This window comes from Cibotium barometz, chromosome 39 (assembly GCF_041138505.1).
Source record: "Cibotium barometz isolate CiBa-2024 chromosome 39, ASM4113850v1, whole genome shotgun sequence".
NCBI classification, from domain to species: domain Eukaryota; kingdom Viridiplantae; phylum Streptophyta; class Polypodiopsida; order Cyatheales; family Cibotiaceae; genus Cibotium; species Cibotium barometz.
The window spans coordinates 46,135,605-46,161,342 of NC_141084.1; the positions used below are offsets into that span (position 1 = coordinate 46,135,605).

At 47.2% G+C, this 25,738-nt stretch overlaps 1 protein-coding gene across 3 annotated transcripts in view; it reads right to left on the reverse strand.

Annotated features, from left to right (window-relative positions):
• The window catches only part of LOC147616156 (uncharacterized), a 130,330-nt gene that overhangs the window by 42,079 nt on the left and 62,513 nt on the right, over positions 1 to 25,738 (reverse strand). For all 3 annotated transcript variants that reach the window (XM_086778782.1, XM_086778781.1, XM_086778783.1), the window contains 5 exons: positions 14,555 to 14,656; positions 14,341 to 14,435; positions 13,912 to 14,019; positions 13,738 to 13,813; positions 13,437 to 13,573 (listed from right to left, as the gene is read on the reverse strand). In XM_086778782.1, coding sequence (XP_086634908.1) covers positions 13,437 to 13,573; positions 13,738 to 13,813; positions 13,912 to 14,019; positions 14,341 to 14,435; positions 14,555 to 14,656 — 518 coding nt within the window. The remainder of the gene's footprint in view (positions 1 to 13,436; positions 13,574 to 13,737; positions 13,814 to 13,911; positions 14,020 to 14,340; positions 14,436 to 14,554; positions 14,657 to 25,738) is intronic.

Consider the following 25,738-nt stretch of genomic DNA (forward strand, 5'->3'; position numbering starts at 1 on the left):
CCTAACTTTATTGTGTTTTGGGTAGTTATCATTAGAAAGGCGCCAATAATTCAATTTCTTTTCTAATGATGTACTCAGAAGGATTTATTCCTTGATGTAGTCTCAAGTATATAGAGACAGGTTTAGTATGTGAAAGTCTGGATAACGCCATCTTATTCCTTTTATACAGGATTTTATTCATATTTTCCTAGACGGCTTACTAGGGAGTTTCAAATTGTTAAGGTATGTATGGGTGGTATCATGGTGGTATGGGACGCTAGGGATCCCTCACATATATTATCTTATGGGATAATTTGGGCTCAAGATTGTTGCTTTGCTTACATCACTTAGCATGTTGACCTCAACATTCATAGACAATCTTATTTTCTAAATTCACTAGAAGTTATAGTGTGGGTATTCTCTAGATAAATTTCTTTTATCTATAGCCTACATGTTTTGATGAGGGTAATCTCGTCGGCATTTTCACTTGTTGAAATCTCTTTCTTTAGAGTTCAAACAAGTTTATCTTGTTGTGTTCGGATAAGGAAATTTGGATTCTTCCTTTGTTGGCATTTCTTTCTCTAGTTCCGTACTTTAGGTGATTTATACAATCAACCTGATAGGCTTACGGATGGACATATGTGACTCATCGAGACGTTGATGATTCTCTATGTTGATATGGGTAAATCGAGACGTCGATTATTCCATATACAGATGTGGGTATGTCGGGGCGCCGATGTATCCCTGGTTTCTGCTGTCATAATGCCATGCTTTCCTACTTTATTCCGATTGGTTTACAATGAGAAAGTTACTTTGAATGTGAATTACTCTGATCATCCGCAGTCTGATGGGCAAACAGAGTGTATGAATCAGATTATAGTGTATATGCTTTGTGCATATGTCTCTAGAAAATCATCATATTGGGAAATATCTTCCAATGATGGAATTTGCCTATAACAGTTTTAAATATACGGCTATTGGTTTTTAGTCCGTGCATACTTATGTATGGGTATTAACCCAGGGCACCTATTGATGTCAATCTTAAGGACATCGAGCTTGATGCAGCGAGGGATTTCTTGCGAGATATGCAGGAAATTCTGACCGAAGCTCGGGATTCTATCAGGAGTGCTCATGATAGGGCACGGTTTTATGCTGATAGGGGACGCTCATCTCGGTCTTTTGAACCAGGAGCGTTGGTTTATTTTAATGTTCCTAAAGATTCTCAGACTTTGTCAATGGAAAAATGCTCGAATTTATCTCCTAGATATTGTGGTCCATTTCGAGTTATGCATCGGATGGGCACGGTTGCGTAAGAACTAAAACTACCTCCAATTGTTAGAGTTCATCTAGTCTTTCATATCAATAGATTGAAAGGGAAACTGGGAGGTGAGGATGACACAGTAACTCCTCAAGAACTCGTTGAAGTCGATGAATTATCCTATGTTCCACATGAACCTGACAAGGTACTTGAATTCAGGGAAAGGAAACTTTGTAGTTGACTAATCCCTGAGGTTAAAATTAGGTGGAAAGATAGGGAAATTGAGAATTCGACTTGGGAGTCGGTTGAGATTGTTCAGCGCAGTTCTCCTTCTTTTCATTGCAAGAGTGCAATGTTTTGAGAGAGGGGAAGTATGTTATATGTACATTATGTGTGCTATGTTATATACACATTATGTGTGCATATACTAGGAGGCTAACCCACATTAGGCTTGTGAGCATGGGAGCATGGGAACAAGCTCTAGTGGAGCATGGGTTAGGACTAACCTTAAGGGTTAAGGTTAGGGTCAGGCATCCAAGGGTCACACATGAGGAATGGAAAGTCAAGAGTCACTTGAGGACCCTCCTATATAATAGGGGCATGGGGCACACTCAAGGGGAGCTTGGGGGCTTGGAGACTAGGAAGCTTGAGGCTTATGCTATGGTCTCTTGTGTAGAGATCCATATCTACTCATCTACCATTTCACACTATAGCTACATGCTATTGGATTGGAGTTATACCTCTTGATGGTATGGGACATCAAGGTAGAGGTATGATGTATTTCATTTATGATTCATGTGTGCATCCCTTGGGCTCGGGGGTGGTTGGGTGGTTGAGTTTATGCCTGATTTATGCATGTTTATGCATAACAATTATCTAGAGAGATCTTAGGGTTTTAACAGTCACATTGGATGTGAGTGGGAGGGACCCTACTATGAGACCTTGCGCACTAAAGAGCTTAGAAGAGAGCAACAAGCACTGGAGGTGGAGATGGAGCCATTAAAAGCCAATCTAACCAAGTATGGTTGCACATTCTTATGTGATGGGTGGTCAGATATACGCAAGAGGAATGTGTACAATGTTTTGGTGTCCTCTTGCAAGGACAAGCGTGCCATTGATGCATCTGTGAATGGGACAGTGGTGGTGACAGGAGAGTTTGTATGGTCGCACCTCCGAGAGACTATCATGGAAATAGGCCCATAAAACATAGTGCAGGTGGTCACTAATAATGGTAGCAACTGTGTCTCTATGGGACAGATGCTAGAGGATGAGTTCCCGCAAATTGTATGGACTCCATGTGCATCCCATAGCGTAGATCTTCTTATTGAAGATCTTGCAAAGATCAAGTGGATTGCTGGCATCTTTGACACTACGCATGGCTTGGTGAAGTTTGTTACCAAGAGGCCCAAGGTCTGTATCGTGTCAATAGTGACCTTAAGCTTCTGAAGCCCTCACAAACCAAGTTTTGCATATATATTCATTGTGGTTGAGAGGGTAGTGAGAGTCCGACAGGAACTCATGCGCATAGTGGTCTGCCGAGAGTGGATGAGCTGGGTGGAGCATGAGCACCCAAAGACACTTGCTTTTGCACACAAAGTGATGCAAGAAGTTTGGTGGAAGGAAGCAAAGGCTTTGTTGAGCGCTCTTGAACCAATCTATAGTGTTCTTCGCATCACTGACATGGAGGGCAACACTCTTGGACTCTTATATGAGTTCATGGACCGGATTTATCAGGAGGTGCTAGTACCAGTGCAGCAGCTGAGACGAGTGCGGTAGCTAAGGCAACATCGTCCTCTTCTGAGAGTGACGCTGAGTTTGGTGGAAGGAAGAAGAGGCTTTGTTGAGCGCTCTTGAACCAATCTATAGTGTTCTTCGCATCACTGACATGGAGGGCAACACTCTTGGACTCTTATATGAGTTCATGGACCAGATTTATCAGGAGGTGCTAGTACCAGTGCAGCAGCTGAGACGAGTGCGGCAGCTGAGGCAGCATCGTCCTCTTTTGAGAGTGATGCTAAGAGTCTACCGAGGAGGCTACTGATGAGGACATCAAGGATGTTGAGGATGGGTGCCCAGACTCGGATTGAGGACTCTAGTCTTTGGGGCTATCAAGCTCCTCTAGTTTACTATTTGTCATGCATGATTGCATCTATCAGCATGCTTTACTTTGTGTATTTCAGACTTCACTTTTCTATCCGTCTTTTATGCTCATGAAATAGATGATCTCTGTGAAACAGCAGACAATGGTTCACGTTGTGAAGTAGCAGGCATCAGTTCACGTTGTTCACGTCGTAAACTATTTTTCATGATGCCGCAATTGGTGTTTCACGTTTCGAGTTTTCACCTTAGAATTACTTTAATCTGAGTTGCATAGACTCCAATGGTGCAATTAGGATACTCTCTTATCTCTGGTATGACAACCCTTAATTCATGAACTAGAATTCCGTGAAAGGTTATTTCGGGAATTGCTAACACATGCAGCGTTAGTTCCCGAAGGGTTAACTTGTGAAGTATTAACTCATGAAGTAGCAGACTGCAATTCACGTCGTGAACAGACTATGCTTCACGCCAGGGATCTAGAAGATCAATCCTCGAAAGGAAATAAGCTTAGAGCTTTGCGGAAAGCTTCAAGCTTTTTACGAGAAAGAGCCTTCGTGAATAGATCTGCCACATTGTCATGTGTAGAGACCAAGTTGATCTCTCCTACATGGAGCCTCTCCCTGACATAAAGATAATGTACCTCAATGTGATTCGTGCGAGCATGAAACACTAGGTTCCTCGCAACTGCCAATGCGCTGTGAGAGTCAGTGTAGATAGGAGTGGAGGACTACTGTCCAACACTAAGATTTGCCAAAGGCATCTCAGCCATACACACTCAATGGTAGCTGCAAATGTTGCCATGTACTCAGCCTCACAGCTAGAGTATGACCACCATCAAGTGCATCATTGCTTTGGCAACATATCATGGATGGAATGTGCATTTGTTGGACGTTAAAACTGCCTTCGTGAACGGTGATTTTCATGAGGTAGGTATATGTATCTCAGCCTCGTGGTTTTGTTCAAAAGGGTCAAGAAAACAAAGTGTGCAGGTTATGGAAGGCTTTGTATGGCCTTAAGCAGGCTTCTCGAGCTTGGTACGAGAAAATAGATGCATACTTGGTTTCACATGGGTTTTATAATAGTTCCACAAAGAGCACTCTAAGAACTGAATCCCGAAATAGTAATGCATTGGGTCCAAAACTGACATCTCAAAAGAAGCCTATAATTCAGCCTTAAAAGGTTGAAATCTGATCGACATTCGTACCTATGAGTAGCATGTCATCAACGTACAAGATGATGATGACTAGCAAATCCTCTTTCGACTTTTTGACACAGACAACGCGATGATGGGATAGTCATGATGCAATCAAAGTACATACAGAGACTACTTAAAAAGGTTTAATCTTGAGGATTGCAAACCTGTGTCTCACCATGTGACACAATTTCAGGCTTAGCACTTAGGATTCTTGAGAGCCTTTTGATAGACACTATATTAGCACAGGTCTGGATGCTTGATCGACCTATGCAGCACGAGGCCAGACATTCAATACGGGTTTCACTTTGAGTAGATTTATGCATTGCTGAGTTACTAGACATTGGTAGGTTGTTGAGGAAATTTTCCACTACTTACAAGGTTCCCTGTTCCTTGGATTGTTCTATTCCTTCCGGGGGGGGGTGGAGGGGGGGGGGAGGGAGTCACAGTTGCATGCCTTCAGTGATTTGGACTCGGCATGATGTTATGACACCAGAGTGTCCACTAGCGAATTTTGTTTCTTTCTTGGTGGTTCATGCATATCATGGCTCAACAAGAAACAACCGAGATGGCTTTCTATCATGCCAAGCTTCGTAAGGAGTGATAGTCTTCAAGGCTTTCGTTGGACACCTGTTAAGTACATATGATGCACACATAACAGCTTCCATCCAAACTTGCGAGACAAACTTTGGTCTTTAACTGTACATCGTGCCATCTCCATGATAGACCAATTCTCTCTCTCCAATGCATCATTTTGCTATGGTGTATAAGGTACAGTACATTGGTGCTAAATGCCCCTTTCTGACAAGCATGCAGTAAACTATTTCGACATGTACTCCCCCCTCTAGGCTGGCTTGAATGCTCTTATGTTTTGACTCTAGACGAATTGACATGCCTACAGAAATTAATTGAGATTAATGTTATTCTATTCTGCAAACACACAAAAGACAAGGCTGAAGTGCCTAAACTACTATATATTGCTCAAATGATGATATATAAAATCTGTTGGATGTTAGGGTTTCAGAGAAACAAAGACACACACAGACAAAGATGGTACACAAGAGCAAGCTCTCAAGAGAGTGAGAGGGATGGTGATTGCTACTCAAAGTAGATAGATACAAGATGTGTGGAGCAAGGGAGTTGACTCCACAATATCATATTACAATAAAAATAAGTGTGGTGTCCTTTCACACCTACTATCCAAGGGAAAAAACCCAAAGGGAGAAAAGTGCCCTTGGTTAGCCCATGTTCACATGTGGCACTACTCATAGCACATGTGGCATAACTCATAGCATATATGCCAATAAGCCCCCCTCTAGTGGCAATGTGAACCTGTACAAGATCGATAACAGATCACTCTCTGTAGGAGAGTAAGCCTAAAGCTTTGCGGAAAGCTTCAAACTTCTCTCAAGGCAACACCTTCGTGAACAGATCTGCAACATTATCCTGTGTAGAGCAGTAAGATAATGTGATCTCCCCTGCATGAATCCTCTCTCTAACATAGTAATAATGAATCTCTATGTGCTTAGTGCGTGCATGAAACACTGGGTTTCGTGCCATGGCTATAGCACTCTGACTATCAGTGAGTATGGTGATGGGTGTCTGCTGACACTCACGAAGATTAGTCATCAATCACCTCAGCCATACACAATCTGTTGTGGCTATAAAGGCTGCCCTATACTCAGCCTCACAAGTAGATGTGGCAACAATGGGCTGCTTTTTGCTCAGCCATGATATGCATGAATGCCCCAAAAAAAAAAACAATTCCCACTAGTGGACTATCGTGTCTCATAGTCACCAGCCCAGTCTGAATCACTGTAAGCATGTATTTGCAAGCTGTCCCCCCCTGGGATATACCAACGCAAGATCCAGGGAGCCCTAAAGATAGCGGAAGATCCGCTTCACTGCTTGCCAATGCTTTGTACCTGGGCTGTGCATAAATTTGCTACACTGGGAAACCCCAAACTGAATATCTCGGCGTGTGTTGCATAAATATATAAGGCAGCCCACTGCTTGGCTATAAACACTCATATCAAAAGGCTCTCCAACATCATACATGCTCAATTTCAGCCCTAGCTCCATCAGAGTAGATATGGGTTACAATCTTGAAACCCGAATTTGTGCAACAGCTTTTGAATGTACTTCGATTGGTGTACATAAATCCCAACATCTGTCTGCACAAATTGTATGCCCAAATAATAATGCAACAATCCCAAATCTGTCATCTCAAATGACGATTGCAATTCAGCTTTGAATGCTGAAATTTTATCCATATCATTCCCAGTTAGCAACATGTCATCCACATAAAGAATGAGCATAATCAAAGTACCATGATCCTCTTTCACATAGAGGGTGCTCTCTGTTGGACTATTGCAAAATCCTTGCGTGGTCAAATAAGTATGGATCTTCTTATACCAAGCTCAAGGAGCTTGCTTGAGACCATAAAGTGCTTTTTGAAGCTTGCATACTTTGTTTTCACGACCATGCAACACAAAACCAATGGGCTGATTTACATACACTTTTCTTCCTGCAAATCCCCATTGAGAAAAGCTGATTTTATGTCCAATTGATGCACTTTCCATCGATGATGGGCAGCCAATGCAACAACACATCTAACCGTGGCCATACGAGAAAGTCTCATCATAATCAATGCCTTTTTGCTCGGCATATCCTTGGGCCACTAGCATGGCCTTGTACCTATCAATGGTACCATCAGACTTTCTTTTTAACTTGTAAACCCACTTTGTGCCAATGGGCTTCTTGCCAGTAGGCAAGTCTACCAAATCCCAAGTGTTGTTTTTATCGATAGAATCCATCTCATTTTGCATGGCTTGCATCCAATGCTCATTCTCATGAGCCTCTTCAAATGAATGTGGCTCATCTGCATCACAAAGTGTACTCATGCAAGCAACATCTGCGTGTTCTCTTGCATTATGTGAACTAGCCTTTGTCCTGCTACCAAATGAAGCTGAAAGTTTGCTCTCCTGTAAAGTATGGAGCAGCCAACAAGGCACAACTCTAGCCTCCTCCGTTGCTGTCCGCTCTTGCTCCACTGATTCCTCCACATTTTGAGGTGTAATGAGCTCATTCATGGGTTGATTTGGAGCACCCAAATGCTCCATTGGGCAAAGTTGATGGCTGATCTGTAGAGCCATCAATTCCCAACGGAAAAAGTCCTTCAAACATGTTATGTGGACCCGAAGGTGGCTGTCCAAAAAATTCAGCCAATGGCTGGTCTGAATTTTCAGCAAATACAACATCTCTACTGTCCAAAATCCTTTGTGTGGAAGGATTAAAGAGACAGTAGCCTTTACTGCCACTGCTATAACCCACAAATATGCACTTAGTAGCTTTGTCATCAAGCTTACCTCTCAACTGTTGAGGTATGTGCATATGCTATACATCCAAAAACTCTAAAGTGGTCAACTTTAGGTTTCCTTTCGTGCCAGGCCTCATATGGCGTGACGGTTTTCAATGCTTTGGTAGGGCATCTGATCAACACATGTGTAGCACACATTATTGCCTCCATCCAGAATTTGTCAGGCAATCCTTTGCCTTTAACCATGCATCTAGCCATTTCCATCAAAGACCTGTTCTTTCTCTCAACAACACCATTTTGCTGAGGAGAATATGGCATCGTGCATTGATGCTTTATGCCTTTCTCTGCCATAAATGCTTGGAAAGTAATGGACATGTATTCCCCCCCTTGATCTGTACGGAAGGTCTGCACTTTGCAACCTATTTGATTTTCAGCTTGAGCCACAAAATGCTGAAAACGTGCAAATACATCAGATTTGGCCTTCAAGGGATACACCCATGCAAATCTGGAGTAGTCATCGATAAAGGTTACAAAGTATAGATGCTTTCCAAAAGATGGTGTCCCAATAGGACCACACACATCACTGTGCACAAGTTGTAATTTCCGGACAGCCCTTGTTGTTCCATGTTTTGGGAATGCATTTATGTGCATCTTACCCAATATGCACCCTTCACATACATGTTTTGGTGACAGCTCTACATGAGGCATACCCTGTACCATATTATGTCTTTGCAATAGCATCAAACTGCCATAATTAACATGCCCAAACCTGGCATGCCACAATTCTGCCTCGTGTGCATGGTAGGTGTAAGAGTGGTAACCACATGAGCATCATGCTCTCTCTTGTCAAACTTGTCGAGCTGATATAACCCATGGTACAATGTGCCGGAAGTGACCAATGCATAACCACCTTCCCGGTCTTTCACTATGCATCTGTCGTCCTCAAAGTTCACTGCATATCCTATTTTAGCAAAAGAGGAGACGGACAACAAGTTCTTCTTAATCCCCGCGGCACATACAATACATCTAAAAGACATAAGTCTACACCATCTGCTATTGTGAGGATCACCTCACCAACACCCTAAACTCGATAAGAAGAATTGTTTGCACATGTTACCTGCTTGCCTGCTGGGGCAGCCATAAGCTTCTTAAACAAATCCCTCCAAGAGGTGATGTGTTTAGAAGCACCACTGTCAAAATATCATGTGTCGTGTGTTTCACTGACACTGAGAGACATATGCTCCAAACATGCAAGGTTTCTGGCAAAGATGATGGTGTTCTGGAAACCAACTCCTTTTCGGAAATGATAGTGCTCCCGAAGATCCTGGATCTTCGTAAGATGATCAGCCACACTATCACCTTCATTCATGTCCAAGTTCTCAAGCTCTTTCTTGAGAAATGCAACCCTTGTCTCATTCTTTGCCTGATACATGGTTTCATGTACATCCCAAGCTCGCCGTGAGGTCCTGCAAGACCGAATATGCGGTATGATTGATCGCTTCACTGACAAAGCAATCAAAGCCATCGCTTGGGCATCTCAAGTATCCCATCTTTTCTGCTCGTGTTGAGGGAGGAGTGGGTCTTGCTGCTAGTTGAGCACCACGGCCAGGCGTGTTAGGTGCCATGTCAACAAGACATACATCATTACCTGACACATAACCCCATAATCCTTTGGCCACGAGTAGATTTCGGACCATGAAACTCCATAGGGAGTAATTACTTCCATCCAATTTGTCCTCTTGGGACAAAACCCCGAATATGTCGGTTGTATTTCCAGCCATTTGCTCAAATCTCTTCACCAAGAGATATGCAAATACATGCAACCAAATATGTTGTAAAAAGCACCTGCAAGCAAAATCCAAAATGCACTAGAGTGCAATGCCAGGCGACCACAATGTCCTGTGCAAATGTTTTGTCCCAAATTTCAAGCTGCAATGCTAAAAATCCCCTAATTTCTGAGCACCAATGGGCTAATTTATGTGTCAATTGCACATAATTCACAAAAGCCCCAAAAACTCTGTGTACCAATGAGCTTCAATTTTGCGATTAAGCAATGACTTCAGGAAAGCCCCAATTTTCTGTGTGTCCTGTGAATGCAATTGTGCAAATTTTGAAAAATCCCCAATTTTTCTTGAATTTTGCAGCCAAAAGTCGCCCTGCCCTGTTGCTTGCACCTAGTTTTTGTAATGAAGCAAGAAATGTACAAAAGCCCCTTGATTTGAACCAAAAAGGAAATCAGTTACTTGCATGGACTGACTTTGCAGAGATGGCAACTTCTCAGACGAAATTGGATCAAACCCTCGTACAAATTCAGCAGGCGGGATTTGCTGACGAGCTGCTGCAGGCTAGGTGGTGTTGTTGGTTGCTAACGTGGCGGGAGCAGCATTGAAGGGCTGCAAATAGTGGGCTCCTCGGGCGAGCTGCAGAAAGTCTATGCAGACGGTGGGCTCCTCAAGCGGGGTTGAAGCAGTAGACGGCAGGAGTTGGGGCTCTGACGGCGAAGCACAAAAGGCAGCGTCAGTCAGGTGTGGCTACGAGTGTAACTGGTCGACGAGCGGCGCGTGGAAGACAGTTGGACGGCACGGGCGTGAAGACGTCTGGTCGGTGCGGGTGCGAACTAGACGGCGATGGCGCGTGGAACAACGGCGGTGGGACAGAATGCACAGGGCGACGGACGGATCTGCCACGTCGGACGGAGAGATGTCCCCCAAAAACTCCAAGTTCCGTCAAATGCCACGTAGGGTACAAAGGTGGCTGAGCGCCACTGGTGGCCGCCGCTACTCGGTGGGGCGGTGGTGGAGCCCTCCCCAGTAGCTCCGCCCCTTCCGAAGGCTGAAATGGGCGGCAACGAGGCCAAGCAAGTGGAGGAGGGGCAGCAGGAGCCTGGACAGAGTGCGCAGCAACTGCCGAACGGACTATGACAGTCGGAACTGCAGCTGCCGACGGACGGACGTAGGAAGCTTGGCGTTGGAAACTCCACGAGCAGGGATGTGCAGCCAAGCTCTGATACCACTGTTGGATGTTAGGGTTTCAGAGAAACAAAGACGCACACACAGACAAAGATGGTACACAGGAGCAAGCTCTCAAGAGAGTGAGAGATGGTGATTGCTACTCAAAGTAGGTAGATACAAGATGTGTGGAGCAAAGGAGTTGACTCCACAATATCATAATACAATAAAATAAGTGTGGTGTCCTTTCACACCTAATATCCAAGGGGGAAAACCCAGAGGGAGAAAAGTGCCCTTGGTTAGCCCATGTTCACATGTAGCACTACTCATAGCATATGTGGCATAACTCATAGCATATATGCCAATAAAATCATTCCCATAGATCTACACTTATATCTCAATCGTGCATGTTGTGCAAGCAGCAAGCCTAGCTACATGCATACAAAAGGTGACTTCTACTGAACCAAGATGAGTTGACTTCCTTGTGCAACTAGATGTTGTGAAAAAGTAAGTCTTCGCATAGCTCAGGATTAAGTTTACATCCAAGCTTGATCAATTGGTTAATCTCAAAATCCTGGAGGATTCGGAGTTTGTCACAGCTAGAAGATTTTAAAAACTTTCTCCTTGGTTAACACGACTTGGAGAAAATTTTGTTGAGTTGATGACCCCGTTCGGTTGACTCCGTGTGTACCACCAGAATCAGGATAGATTCTGGAATTTCGTGAGTTTGCACTCAAGAACTTGTTCCAGAGTTGATAATCAAGTGGGCAATTCATACTCAGGATTATCATTTTTAGAAGATTATAGAATCTCATGAGGAGCAGCTCCCTAACTTTTTTGCTAGTCGCTGCTCCAAGATGAGGGGCAGATCTAGTTTAAAGGAGGGAGTAGGTTATGTCCCCAAATTTTGAGACAGACTTATACCTAGGGTGGCCCCACAGTAAGACACGTGGACTAAGTGACTAGTGGGTGCTTATTAGCAAGCGTTAATGTGAAAAGCTTTAATTAGTTATATATATCAGTAATTGTCATTTCCTACTTTAATATTACCCAACCGTAGCTCCCTCCGAAGCACCCCTGAGCTATGAGGTTACACCAACACTGTGACCATACTGTCTGCCCAAACCTCCGTGACCCCATACCACCAGAGCCCACCCATCCAGGTGTGGCTACAGCCTTGGCAAAAGGCCTTGCTTGGGTCTTGATCCCTTGGCGAGTCTTCCCTAGTGGGGATGTGCACTTATGAGCCAATAGCTCAGTCATACAGGCTTGGGGTGAGAAGCTTTGAGCACCATATTTATGTTGGTTTTTGTATCTGTGTCTGCTGCTCCGGAGTTTAAAGGTTTACCGGGACCAACATCATCAAATTGTAGCTTGGATAGGATGCCAAAGGAATGAGCAAATAACCAGAACTATACTTCCACAATCTTTGATTGATTGGTTAATCTAGATTCGAGACCCTAGATGATCTATGTTGCAGTGGATGCACATAACCTGTTTTTCCCTCACAAAAACAATGTTGTATTTGAAAGCAGACAACTTGCAGAGCACACATGATAACACTCACCTAATACAAGATCTTCACAATGCGGAATTGACAACTCCAATAGCACAAAAACAAAATGAGAATAATACCAAATTGCTAATAATTTTGATACAAATAGGTGGATGTAAGCTCCAGTTCTGTGTGCTCTTGTGGAAGGAATTGTGATGGCAACACTGGAATCACGTAGCCACAAGTTGTATACTAGAAGGAAACTAGGGTGAAGGTAGATAACTAAGTGTGTGAATAGACTAGCACCAAAAGTCTCTTAATAGCCTCTGTAGACTGCCATCATTCTTGGGTAGTCTGCGGTCACCATTTAATGGAAGCCTACTCCGTCAATATGGCCATTTCACATCCACAGGTAAATCCTTCCATCCAGGTGCATGTTTTAGGCCTATACGGAACCAATCAAGTGCTGTTTTGGGCCCCACAACCTAAGGACACGCAGCCTCGGAATATTTCCTACTACCGTGTGCATGATGTGATGTAAAATCACTTCCATATCAGTCTATCCAAGCATGTAGCCTATGCTAGTGTGCCAAACATTCCTAAACCGTCTACAAGCCATCTCACCTGAATAGGCCACGATCCGGTGTTCAAACCAAGGTGCCATGCATCCCAGCTGCTCAACCATGCCCTCTCTTTATAATGGGAACTTTACATGAGGTAGCCACAGCCCAGGCATTACGTGCCAAGAGTGGAGCACCGTTTTCTAACAACACCAGCCCCACTCCCACAAAAATTGAAGCTAAACTAAATCTAAGGTCTTATCGGTGTCGATGAAGATGCCGCTTCATCTAATCTCTGTACAAGAGCTTTTGTAAAGAAATCTATGCACTTGCTCTCATCAGGCAGCAGACCATGTGGACCTCTCTGGAAATGATCAGCTTATGCACAAAGTGAATCTCTACAAAGGCTGACCTCATTATCACTCCTTTGAAAATACAAGGGTTTATACAATTAATCATAACATTTCACATACACCATCTCAAGATCTATACCCCCAGGCATGAAAAGAGAGTATGATGCATAGTTCCCATATCCTCATTAGGGAAAACAAATGAAATCTAATTGTAGCCAGAGGCAAAGCATACCTGGCTACAGTTCCAGGAAAACCTAGATGAAGGGTTGCATCAAGGCTACCAACATCAACTCCAAGCTCCAAAGCATTTGTTGCAGAAACAGCACGTAGCTTCCCACCAAAGAGTTCATTTTCAATGTCCCTTCTATCCTTCATTGACAAAATAAATGTTTGTGGTTTGAATTTGCTCTAAAAAGAGTAAAAGAGGTTGATTTCACTTCCATATTTTTGTAAGAAACCACACATTCTTCAGATAAAACAGATATATTTGCAAAAACCCTAATACAAAACATATAAAAATATGCTGCACTTACCTGGGCTGTATAACCTGCTCGGTATGCTCGAATTGAGTTCACAAGGCTTGGAGATGTTTCTTTTAAGATCTCCCGTCTGCAACAAAAAACTGAATGTATTGCTCGATCTACCAAAGACAAAAACAATAAGCACAAACGTTTACACAAAAGACACACACAGATTACTTGTCTTACGTGTAGCTTAAAACAAGTTCACTCAGCTTGCGTGTTTTGCAGAAGCATATGCATCGCAAGTTATGTTGCACCATCTCCGACAAAAGCGATGACACCTCCACAATGGGACTAACACAAAAACAAAATCACAAATGATTGAACTAACAAGTGTGCAATTACATAGAAGGCAGTTTTGAGACAAAGTAGATTGTGCATCATATATTCTAATTTGAGATATCTAAGGTTGGCTTCAGACGAACATCCACCACCATTTTCCCTTTTTCTGACACAATCTGATGGGTAGCAACCCAGCCTGGGAGAGGGCTGGCCGCCCGGACATGGTTGCCCTTTGTGAAGATACCCTAAGCAAGTCATTTGATCAAATGGCCAACTACTTGCAGCTCTTAAATGCAACTCAAGTCTCCAAACCCAAAAAAAAAAAAACTGTACCTAGAGCGCTTGCAATGCAATTGTTTATTTTGTGTCTCCTTTTTCTTGCCGTGTCTATTTCGCTCGAGATTATCTTGCGCTTTCGGAGGTGCTTTCTGAAGATTCACAATACAATTTTTTTCAGTAAAAACATCCGTCAAGAAAAACACACTTTCGAAGAAAAAACAGAAAAGTTACTTAGTATACCTCCAAAAATATCAAGGCCTGGACTTACAGTGGTATAGTAGACTGGAGGGTCCCAGAGAAGAAAGTATTTCTTTCCACAAGGGCTTCCATCATCTTGAACAACTCTTATAGCTCTTAGACCAATCAGTTCCTGTAAACAAAATCTTCCAGTTGCACATGGTGCTAAACAAGGAGCATCGAAGAGCTAGCTCATATTGAAATAGACAAAAGATAGCTGTACGGTATTACTAGCTTTGAATTATAGAGATTAATTAGCATGAAAGAGAGGCTAAAACAGCCTTAGAGATGTTCCCGAATCTCACTCTAATCTGAAAATGCATAACTAGAATGAAATTCACGTGTGATACCATCAGAGTACACCTTCGTTACAACAGCCCCATTTTCAAGGCCAGACTAAGAGCAGTGTAGTAGACCTTCGTAAGGGCTGTGGTGCAGGTACTTAACTTATCTTCAAGAAAACAACAAATTCACGTGTAAAACCTTGAGAAAATCTGGAAAAAAAACAAGAGAGAGAGTAGAGAGAGAAAACACCACACTAGGGGTCAAAATAGCCTTGGGCCGACCCCCCCCCCCCTTCTCTCCGAGTTATATTAGATAAAACCCCTTGGAGGAGTCTTGAGCACAAGTTCTTAGAGCTAGAGAGCTCTCTTGTCTTTTTACATGTCTCAACAATGAGAGAATAGCTGAATTTATAGTTCCTGCCCAAAAGCACTTGAGAAAAGCGCTTTAAAAAGTCCGAAAAGCATCTTTTTAATAATAAAAGCTCTTCTTTTTTTAGTATTTAAAAAGCTTTTAATCTTTTGCTTTCCAAAAGCTAGTCGCATCATTCCAAGCCTATAAGGTGGCCTTGCATTGCTATCCTCCCATGTGTTAGTGACACGTCACCATTGCCACATCATCAATGCCACGGTTACTTTTTTTCAAAACTCCCTTTTTTTTGCACGTTGCGTTTTTGCATATCAACAACCTGTATTTTGATTTCTCGGTGACAACCCCCCAACTTATTAAACAGTTGTCCTCAATTGTTAGGTCTTGCTTTTCTCTCCTTTTTTTCTCGTCTCTAGCTCTTGAGACATGGTTCTACATGGGGAATGTCCTCCTCTTCACTTGTGCTTGGCTCTGGGGAGCATCTTGCCCTCATGGTTTTCACCCTTCACATAAAGTGACCTTGGGTTTCACCTCTCTGGCAGATACTCCCACCCCTTGCACCTCTAGAGTCTAGAGTCGCCCTCAGGCAGAAGTTTCCTAGCATGATTCCCTTCCTGTAGAGAACAACATGCACCCGTTATATGTCAAAAGACAAACACGTGCACACGTGCTCGTCCTTGGGTTTAACCGGACATCCCCGACCCTTGGCACACATACACAAATATACTCACAAGCATAAATCAAATGAACAAATGAATGCACAAATAGTTCCTTGGTTTTTACACCAATTCCTACTGTAGTCCAACTACCCATGTCAAAGTTTGACTATGGTAGACTAACAGTATTCAAATTCATGTACTCAATCCTGATTTCCTTCACTGACAAAACAGTGCCTCCATGAGATGGCTAGTCCCATGACTCTTGTACAAAAGATTTAGTGTTGTTCAATCTCAAAGTTGCTCCTTTTGGATACAACTTGGACAACAACCCTCGAGTTCTAGAATACTCAATTCTCTATAGTGGAATATAAACCTTGAGCATTCTCGAAGCTCCCGCCCCCTCTCCCTGCTCGCGTTGCTGCACTGCGCCCATCGCCTTCCCTGCCTGCTCGCCCCCTCGCTTCCTCCTCGCTTCTTCCTTCCCCGCCTTCCCTGCATTGCCCGCCGCCTTCATTGACCCCCGCCGCCTTGCGTTTAGCCCCACCCCCCCCCCCCCCGTCTGCATTCGCTGCTGCGCCCCCCCCCTTCCGCCTGCCTTCGCTGCCGCCCATTGCTCTACTCGCCGCCTTCCTCTCCCTTACGCCTCCCCCCCCTTGTCTTCGCGCCCTCCTCCTCTTGCAGCGACTCACTCCCCCCCCCCTCCGCCAGCTCGCTTTTTCCTCCCATCCCTCTTGCGCGCAGCCCCCGCCCTCCCCCCCCCTTTTTTTAGGTTTTATCTCCTTCGCCTTCTCCCCCCCCCTCCCTCCTTTTCTTGCTTCCGCCCCCTGGGGGTTTTGTTTTCATTTTTCGCTCCGTATTCCGCCTCTCTGTGTGCTCCTCCCGCCCCGCCTCAGAGGGACTCATCCGCAGCCCCCTCGCCCGCCCCTGAGAACACCCCCATCAAGCTTTCTCTTTCGCCAGAAGAGGAAGCGAGCCTCACCGCAGAGGTGGAACGCCTCCAGGCTCATTCCACCATCTGCCGTATAGTCGGCACTCGCCCCAGCAGAGGGGAGATCAGGGATCTTCTTCAGGCCCGCCTTCTTGCAGATGTGGGCAAGATCCTGGATGTACAGCTTCTGGGCCGGGGACATTATCAGATAGAGTTCGAGGCCGCCCAGAGCGTTGCCAAGGTCCTTGCCATGAGTCCCCTTGACATCAGGGGTGCTCGGGCTTTCTTCAGACCTTGGCAGCATGGATTTGACCCAACAGCGGCGGAGCAGGGAGAGCACCTCTTCCATGTTACAGTTTGTTTCCCTGGTCTCCGCCGGGAGTATCTTCCGCTCCTCTCCAGGCTCGGAGCATTGGTGGGCTCGGTACTAGAGACGGGCCCCTCAGCAGCTTCAGTGGTGGCCAGAGCAGCTGGGCTACCTTCGGTCAGAGTGTTGGTGTCTGACATCTCCTCCATTCCTAAGGTCATTCAGCTACCTAGGATAGGGGGGGTGGATAGATCAGAGAGTGGAGTTCTCGGGGCTCCCGAACCAATGCTTCATTTGCAGGCAGGTCGGACATCTGGCCAAGGCCTGCCCTCGCAGGAGACCTCGACCCTCACCACAGCAGCAGGCCCCTGATGGCCCGCCCACAGATGCGGCACAGCACGCTGCCTCCGGGACACCTGCTCAGGCCACAGAGACCTCGGAGTGGCAGCCAGGACAAGGGCGCCGCCGAGGGAGACAGCCACAGCAGCACGCCCAGAGACCGCTGCAGCAGCAGCCACAGTCTCAGCCTCACTGGGTCCCCGTGAGGAACAGCTTTTCTCCCCTCCAGGAGGAGACCCTCGCGGCGACGTCTGAGGACCAGGAGATGCCAGCACCCCCACCTTCACCCCCCCACCCCCGTCCCCTCCCACCGCCTCGCTTCCTCCATCGCCTCCTCCCGTCTCCGCTCCGGTTTCGGCAGCGGCTCCCTCTCCACCTCCCTCGCCTCCCCCTCCTCCCCCTCCGCCCGCCTCACCTTCCCGGGAGGCCCTGGCAGTTCCCTGGCGCTCACCTGCAGTCCGGAGAGCGCTGAGCACTGACCTCGCTCGAGCATCACAGAGGAGACCTATGCCGATTAGGGCTTCACGGATTTCATCTATCCGCAGTCGGCTGAGTCGCCTTGGCATTAGACAGCGCTCGGAGGCTTTTGATTATACCTTCACACGGCTTTTTGGAGCAGAGGGCCCCCATGAGCCAGCACCCATCCGAGTTCATGTAGTGATACCTCCGGCCCGCGGGGAAGAGGCACTAGACTCAGCGGTGGCCTTCTCGTTCCCTCTATGTGGCCCTTGCGACTGGGAGTGGACTCTAGAGCTCGCTCTCAGCACTTTGAAGACTCAGGCAGTTGAGTTTTCTCATCACATGAGCGATCTGGAGGTGACAGATGTGATAGGCCGACTTTGGGAGTTGGCTCATTTTTTCTTGGATCCCGGGAGTGTGGATACCTCAGGGATTCGGCACTTGGTCGTGCGCATAGTGGCAGACTTAGCACGCGACCCTGGATATGTGTGTATACACGAGGTTGCTCTGTCAGAGCGGGAGGCAGTTGCCATGGGCCACAGCCACTGGCGCCTGATCCGGGATTCTTGCAGTACACCGGGTGGGCAGATTCGCAGCCGTTCGGATGGGGACTACTCTCCATCCAAGCCGCTTGCGAAGGCCCGCCGTACGGCTGAGACAGCATCCACCTCAGCAGGACATCCATGAGGATCATCTCATGGAATGTACAGGGCCTTGGCGGAGCACACTTTATACGCCACCGTGGTTGCTTGAGGCAGGAGCTTCAGAGATGCCTGGTTGGTGGCAGCATTGATATTTTGATGATGCAGGAGCACCACTTGGGTGAGAGCAGGATCCGGAGATCTGGTTCGGTGATGCCTGGTAGATGGGACACTTTTTGGTCTGCAGGGTTTGGTCCTTTGGGTGGACAGGGAGGAGTATGCATGGTCATTGCAGATGTATGGCGGCAGGCCATTGTGGATCGAGGGATCATTGTGCCTGGTAGAGCACAGTATGTCATTCTGAGGATGCATGATGAGCTATTGGGTGTGCTCAACATCTATGCGCCCAATCATGCTAGTGCCAGAGCAGAGTTCTGGACTCAGGTTACAGATGCATTGCCAGAGGCCGCACATTGGTGTGTTGGGGGAGACTTCAACATGCTTGAGGACCCGCAGATAGGGTGGGAGGCAGTCATGTTACAGTGCACGGCACGGAGCTTGCAGCTTGGGACCGGTTTTGCATGTCATTGAGGATCACTGATGCATGGCAGCATGGGGCTTTCTCCCGGTCTCAGGACAGTCTTAGTTTCTCTCGGTCGGATCGCCGGCAGGGAGGGACTAATCTATCACGGATTGACCGCTTTTACTGGTTAGGGGAGCGAGGCGGCTCCGTCGGCATTCTCGTTGGCACCTCATTTTCAGATCATGCGCCAGTTATATTGACATTGGAGGAGGGGACACGGGAGCCCAGCTTGCAGTTGAGGATCCCAGAGAGGGTACTTACAGATCCCAGTCTCGCTGAGGACATTGAGAGGATCTGGCATGATAGTCAGTGCTCTGACCAGGATGCAGCGGGCCAGTGTGCCCAGGGACTCATTGATCTTAGCTCTTTTCTACACGCTGCAGCTTTGACACGACTGGGAGAGATTCGCGAGCGGGAGCAACGGCTGAGACGCAGCCTTGCTTCGCTACAGCGCCTTCAGGAGCAGCAGCCTGCATGTGAGTGGGTGGCGTCCCAGCTGAGCCAGGCACGCCAGGAGGTTAGAGAGGTAGAGGAGCAGAGACATGAGTTTTACTATCGTCGTCAGGCCTCTCAGTGGACGCAGCTTGGTGATAGAGTGACTGGAGAGTTTTTTGAGATCACTGGACCCCGTCATGCGCGAGCAGGAGTCCGCCAGCTTGGTAGACCGGATGGATCGGTAGCTACTGAGCTCGGGGAGATCAGAGCCATTGCCACTGCATTTTATAGTGACCTGCTTTCAGCGGAGCCAGCCACTGAGGATCGAGATGTTTGCAGACAGACTGTGTGGGCCCATGTGCAGAGGAGGGTCACAGACCATATGCGTACAGTTCTAGGTGCGCCTCTGTCAGAGATTGAGCTTGCCGAGGCCTTGAGGGTCCTGCCGCGACATAGTTGCCCAGGGGAGGACGGACTGACGCCGGCTTTTTTTATGCGCTATTGGGACCTTTTGGGGCCAGGCCTCCGCAGGGGCTTTCAGCATGTTTTGGACACTGGGGTGATGCCGCAGAGCTTTTCAGAGGGCTTGATCTATCTTATCCCCAAGGGGGAGGGAGTATCAGATGACATTCGGCATTGGAGGCCTATTACGATCCTCAATACTGTCTACAAGGTCTTGGCAAAGGCCTTGAGTTTGAGGATCCAGCCCTTCCTGGGGGAGTTGATTCATGCTACTCAAACGGGATTTGTCAAGGAGCGCAGTATCCTTGACAACATCTTTACTTTCTGGGAGGCGACGGCCCGAGCTAGATTTCTTGGCGAGGACTTGGTCGTGATGCTTCTCGATTTTGAGAAGGCATACGATAGAGTTGATGGGGGTTTCTTAGAGGGCACTATGCTTCGCCTGGGCTTTGAGCCAGGATGGATCAGAGGGGTGGCAGCTTTGTATTCCACAGCTCGTAGCCAGGTGCTGATTGCAGGAGGACGGGGGCCGAGTTTTGAGCTGACCAGATCACTCCGTCAGGGGTGTCCTCTCGCCCCTTTCCTTTTTCTCTTCTTTGCGGAGGCTATGAGTATGTATTTGACGGCAGAAGAGGTTGGTTTGAGAGGACTGCAGCTCCCAGTCCGGGGGGAGGACCTGCTTGATGCTGAGTTTGCAGACGACACGGGTTTATTTTTGCATGGCCATGAGGCCAATCTTATTCGGGCTGAGCAGTCGCTCCAGGTTTTTAGTGCAGCTTCGGGAGCATTGATCAATTGGCGCAAGACAGTGGCCTTTTGGATCAGTAGTGCTCCCACTCCGGCATGGAGCCCGGACCCCGGTTTTAGATGGATTCCTCCAGGCACAGCAGTGCGGTATTTGGGATGCCAGATTGGCCTAGATTTGTCACCTGAGCAGCAGATTGCCCCGCTTCTTCTGAGCATTCGGAAGAAGCTATTGTATTGGAGTACAGCTCGACTATCCTTGGCTGGGAGGGTGGTGGTGGCAAATCAGGTGCTGTTAGCGACCATGTGGTACATTACGTCTTGCTGGATTTTCTCGAGCTCTTGCATCAGCCAGGTACAGAGGCTGATCAGGAACTTTCTGTGGTCTTGGCGGGACGGTCAGCCAGCTCGGGCAAAGGTTGCATGGGCAGTTATTACACTTCCGCTGGATCAGGGCGGTTTGGGCATTATAGATCCAGTCGATCAGAGTAGAGCCTTATTGGGGAAGCTTATTGTTCGGGGGTTGCTTCCAGGCGCTGAGCCTTGGAAAGAGCTCCTCTTGCAGCGGCTGCAGGCTCGAGCGCCCCTAGCAGGGGGTACTTGGGCACCAGAGATTCGCTGGATCTTCATAGAGATGAGGAGGGCAAGCCTCAGTAGAGGATGGGAGGACAGATTTGCTTTGAGTTTTCTGAGAGCTTGGGAGCTGCTGAGATCGGGGCTCTCTCAGCGACCTCCTTCTTGTGTTGAGGAGCGGGCCAGACAGCCGCTCATCTGGAGCCCAGCGGTTCGCACGGAGCAGGGTCATATGCTGGGTTCTCGGCCTCGTCTAGCCTGGGAACCTTTAGCGGCAGGCCCAGCTCGTAGTTTTGGAGACTGGCAGGCTTTCTGCAGTCTACCAGAGGAGATCCAGGTGGAGAGGCTGAGTCACTTCAAAGGGGGGTTGATTATGAGGGATGATATACAGGAGGCACTCACAGAGGAGTGGTTCACGCCTCTCGAGCCAGTGGCCCCACGGTGGATGGGAGCCTTTACACAGTTGGAGATCCTGATTGCTGTCAGAGCTAGCACTGAGGATGGCAGATGCCTCTACTATGAGATTCGGGATGAGGGCAGACTCCAGAGAGTGGAGGTGGAGTCGCCTTTGGTTGCAGAGTGCACCTTTCAGAGGATTCGGGTAGTGGCTGCCGCTTCTCGGAAGTGGCATATTGACCCCGACCCTGCTGATGTGCTCCCGGATTGGCGCATATGGGCATATGCAGCGCGCCCCTTGGCCCGGCTACAGTGGGACCCCGGGGAGTAGGAGTGGCATGATCCTTATGCATCCCTTGAGGCCACAGAGATCACCTTTTTCCAGTATACTGTTCGGCTGGGGCGGCATATTTTGACGGCGAGGAGGACGGTTTCTCCAGCGGCGGCAGCGGGGCATTGGCGACTACTACAGGGACTCTCACAGGAGTTCCTGGAGGATTTCTGGGTTCGGCTCTGGGCTAGTCGACAAGCCCGCAGGATCTCGACTTTTCAGTGGTGGGCTGGTCGCCCACAGGGGCTCAGCAGTTGGCACTTGGCTTGTTTACAGCGGTCTTCCGGCGGCCTGCGTCCGATGCGGCCACCCTCTGGAGACACAGAGACATTGCCTTTGGGACTGCCCTCAGGCACAGCAGATTTGGCTGCGGATGCTGCGTATTTTGGCCCCCCTCTCTCCAGAGGGTATGTTTACGTGGGGTGCCGCTGCTTGGTCGACTTCGTCAGGGCCTGCTATGGGCTATGAGATGGAGCAGGGCAGTCAGGCCATCAGATTTATTAGGGGCCAGCCTCGCCTGGTTCCGGCACCGGATTTCTCGTCCGCCAGCTGGACACAGGAGAGGGATTTACGATGGGAGCTCCTCAGCAGCCTCACCATCTGGTTCACCTGGAGGGCCCGGTGCTTTTCGGCCTTTGAGGGGAGATTGGAGCCACCAGCAGAGACTGTACGGGGGATTTGGCAGGAGCTGATTCACACCCTGCAAGGACAGTACGACCGCATCCGGGGAGACTCGGATGAGGCGATCTTACGGCGCCAGGCCTTCCACACCACTTGGCGCTGTGGCCCTTTCTACACCTTACACACGGGATCCCCCCGTTGGCACTACAGGCCACCTGTTTGGCTCTTCCCCCCCCCTATTGTATGATTTAGCCGCTCAGTTCTTTGTACTGATGTTTGTATTTTGCAGCACCTAGGGAGAGTCTCCCAGGTTGCCATGCGGTATTCGCTGCTCTATCTCTCTTAGGAGCAGGAGAGATCTTTTGTAGCCCTACGGGCGTTTTTATATAACTAATGAAAGGATCTTTTCTCGGAAAAAAAAAAAACCTTGAGCATTCTCCTTTGTTCCTGGTTCCTTCGATGTCAAAATACAAAGGCCGGTGACATCCCCTCGGCGTCTAATCAGTTGTACTCAACTAAAAAGCTTCCTGATATACCTGTAAAACCTATGGATACTCCGCAAAGAAGTTCTCATCCACCCACTTGCCATCCATAGCCAAATAATTCTTGAACTTGACAAGGTACTTTCCAATAATCTTGCCATACGATCCCCTTTTCCTTATGAAAGACAATCTGCTCTGTTTGAAGAACTTCCTCTAGCTTTTCAACTTCTGGCAGATCCTCATTCACTAGTTCCAAAGGTTCGGGACCCTTATAAGCTCTTAGGAAACTCACATAAAAAGCATTGTGAATCCTCCAATGATCGGGTAATGCTAGTTTGAAATCCACATCATTGATCTTTTCCAATATTTGGAAAGGTCTATAGTACCTGTTGGACAACTTAGGATAAACCTTCTCTTTGCCCTTCTTCTTTCGAAGCCTTGCTTTCTCAAACTTCAATAATACCCAATCACCTTCCTTGTACTCCACCACCCTTCTATGCTTATCCGCAACCTTTTTCTACTTAGTCCTTGACCTCTCTATGGCTGTCTACACCTATGCAAAAGCTGTATCCAAATCTCTGACATACTCATATGGTGCAAAGACCTTATCCTTAGTCCTTAGAAGTGGTGGTAGTACAACTTTGCCATAAACAACCTCAAACGGTGCCTTTCCTATGGAACTATGCATTGTATTGTTGAAGGCAAACTCTACTAGTGGAAGATATTTCTTCCACTCCGTTTTCTGTTCTACCACACATAGCACTTCAACAAATCCAATATGGCTGAATTCGCTATCTCACTCTGGCAATCCATCGGTGGATGATACGAGGAAGAAAATTCTAATTTCATCCCATATTTTCAAACAATGTCCTCGAAAACAAACTAGTGGTCCTGGGATCTCAATCACCAATGATAGATAGACTTAGGCATTCCATGATGCTTGAACACATGTGCCAGAAAAACCCTTGCCATGTGGTCTACCTCGATGGTCTTCCTTACTAAAGCTGTCCCACCATGAAATGAGCTTGCTTACTAAAGCTATCCCACAATGGTCCAAATACCATCATTCCCAAAATTTGACTTCAGCAAGTCAAAAAAGAAGTCCATGTTTTGAGGACCACCCCTGGCTTTTCCCCGGAGTGGGAAGGAGAGGTAAGGTTTACATCGTCAGATTTTCCCTCCCTTACCTATGCAAGATGTACTTCCGTCTCTAAAGGGGGTCCTTCATTGACCACGAGATCTGGTTGTTCCTACTCTAAGTCCTTATGAGGATTGTGTCTTGGAACATTTAGGGTCTTGGGGGCTTTTCTCCACATCGGCAGAAACAAATTGTCAAAACTCAACTTCATCGTGCAGTTAGAGGTGGACCTATGGATGTATTGCTCTTGCAAGAGCATAAACTGGATGCTAGCCAGTGTGGGAGATCAGGTGAGCTTCTCTCAAGACACACCTTTTGGTCACCAACTATTGGTACCAAAGGTGGTGTTTGTATCTCTGTTTCAACTTTGATCTTGCCTTGCATCATTGGACATGGTATCATTCCGCCTGCGAGAGCACAGTGGATCCTCCTTATGCAATGTACTACACCGTACACGCATTGGTATTCTCAACCTCTATGCTCCTAACCATAGAGGTAAGAGGATTGTCTCATTTTATCACTGAGAAGATGCGTGCCATTCTGGATGCCCCTTTTTCTATGCAAGAGTTCTGTCATGCTCTTCATGCCTTACCTCATGGTAAGTGTCTAGGGGAGGATGGCTTCTCCCTTGTTTTTTTCATTACTTTTTGAGATGAGATTTGGGCTGAGATCACATAGGCTCTCCAGGAGATGTGGGACACAGGTTCTATGCCTTCTTCTCCCACCGAGGGGCTTATCTATCTTATCCCTAAGAAGGGGGATAAGACATTGATTGGCCAGTGGAGACCTATCACCTTACTTGGGACTGCATACAAGATTCTTGCTAAGGCTCTGAGCATCAAACTGCAGCCAATTTTGCAGGATGTCATTCATGATACTCAGAATGGATTCTTACACGGAAGGAGCACCTTCGATAACATTTGCTCGTTTTGGGTGGCCGTGGAATGGGCCAAAGCGAGCAATCACACCGCTTTCCCGCCCACCCTTGCTCAAGCCCCCAAGGCAGCAACTAGGGGAAATAACACAATGAACCTACAGGAGTTGGAGGCATACACCAAAACAGTGGAGGACAACACCAAGAAATTACTAGGCGAACAAAAGAAGGTGTTGGATAGGGTTCTGAACCAACATGAAAAACAGTTGGAAGGCCTCCGCGAGGAGATACAAGGAAAGAACAACAGGATTGAAGAACTCACAGCCCAAGTGAACCACAGCTGCGGTATGAGTCTGTAGCAATGTCTCTCTGTGGCGCTGTGTCTCCAGCAAGAACTCGTCAAATCTGCGTTGATCTGCGGACTCCGTGATCTAGCGGAGTGAGGGATGTCCACTAAAGATGGTGGTGTATCTCTCTCTAATGACACTATATGCTCTGCATCTGCATACATAATGCTCCTCACTCTCAACCTCCTCCTGGCATAGTCTGCATATCCTCTCTGCTCTGGGGATCTGTGCTGCCCTACCTGCCT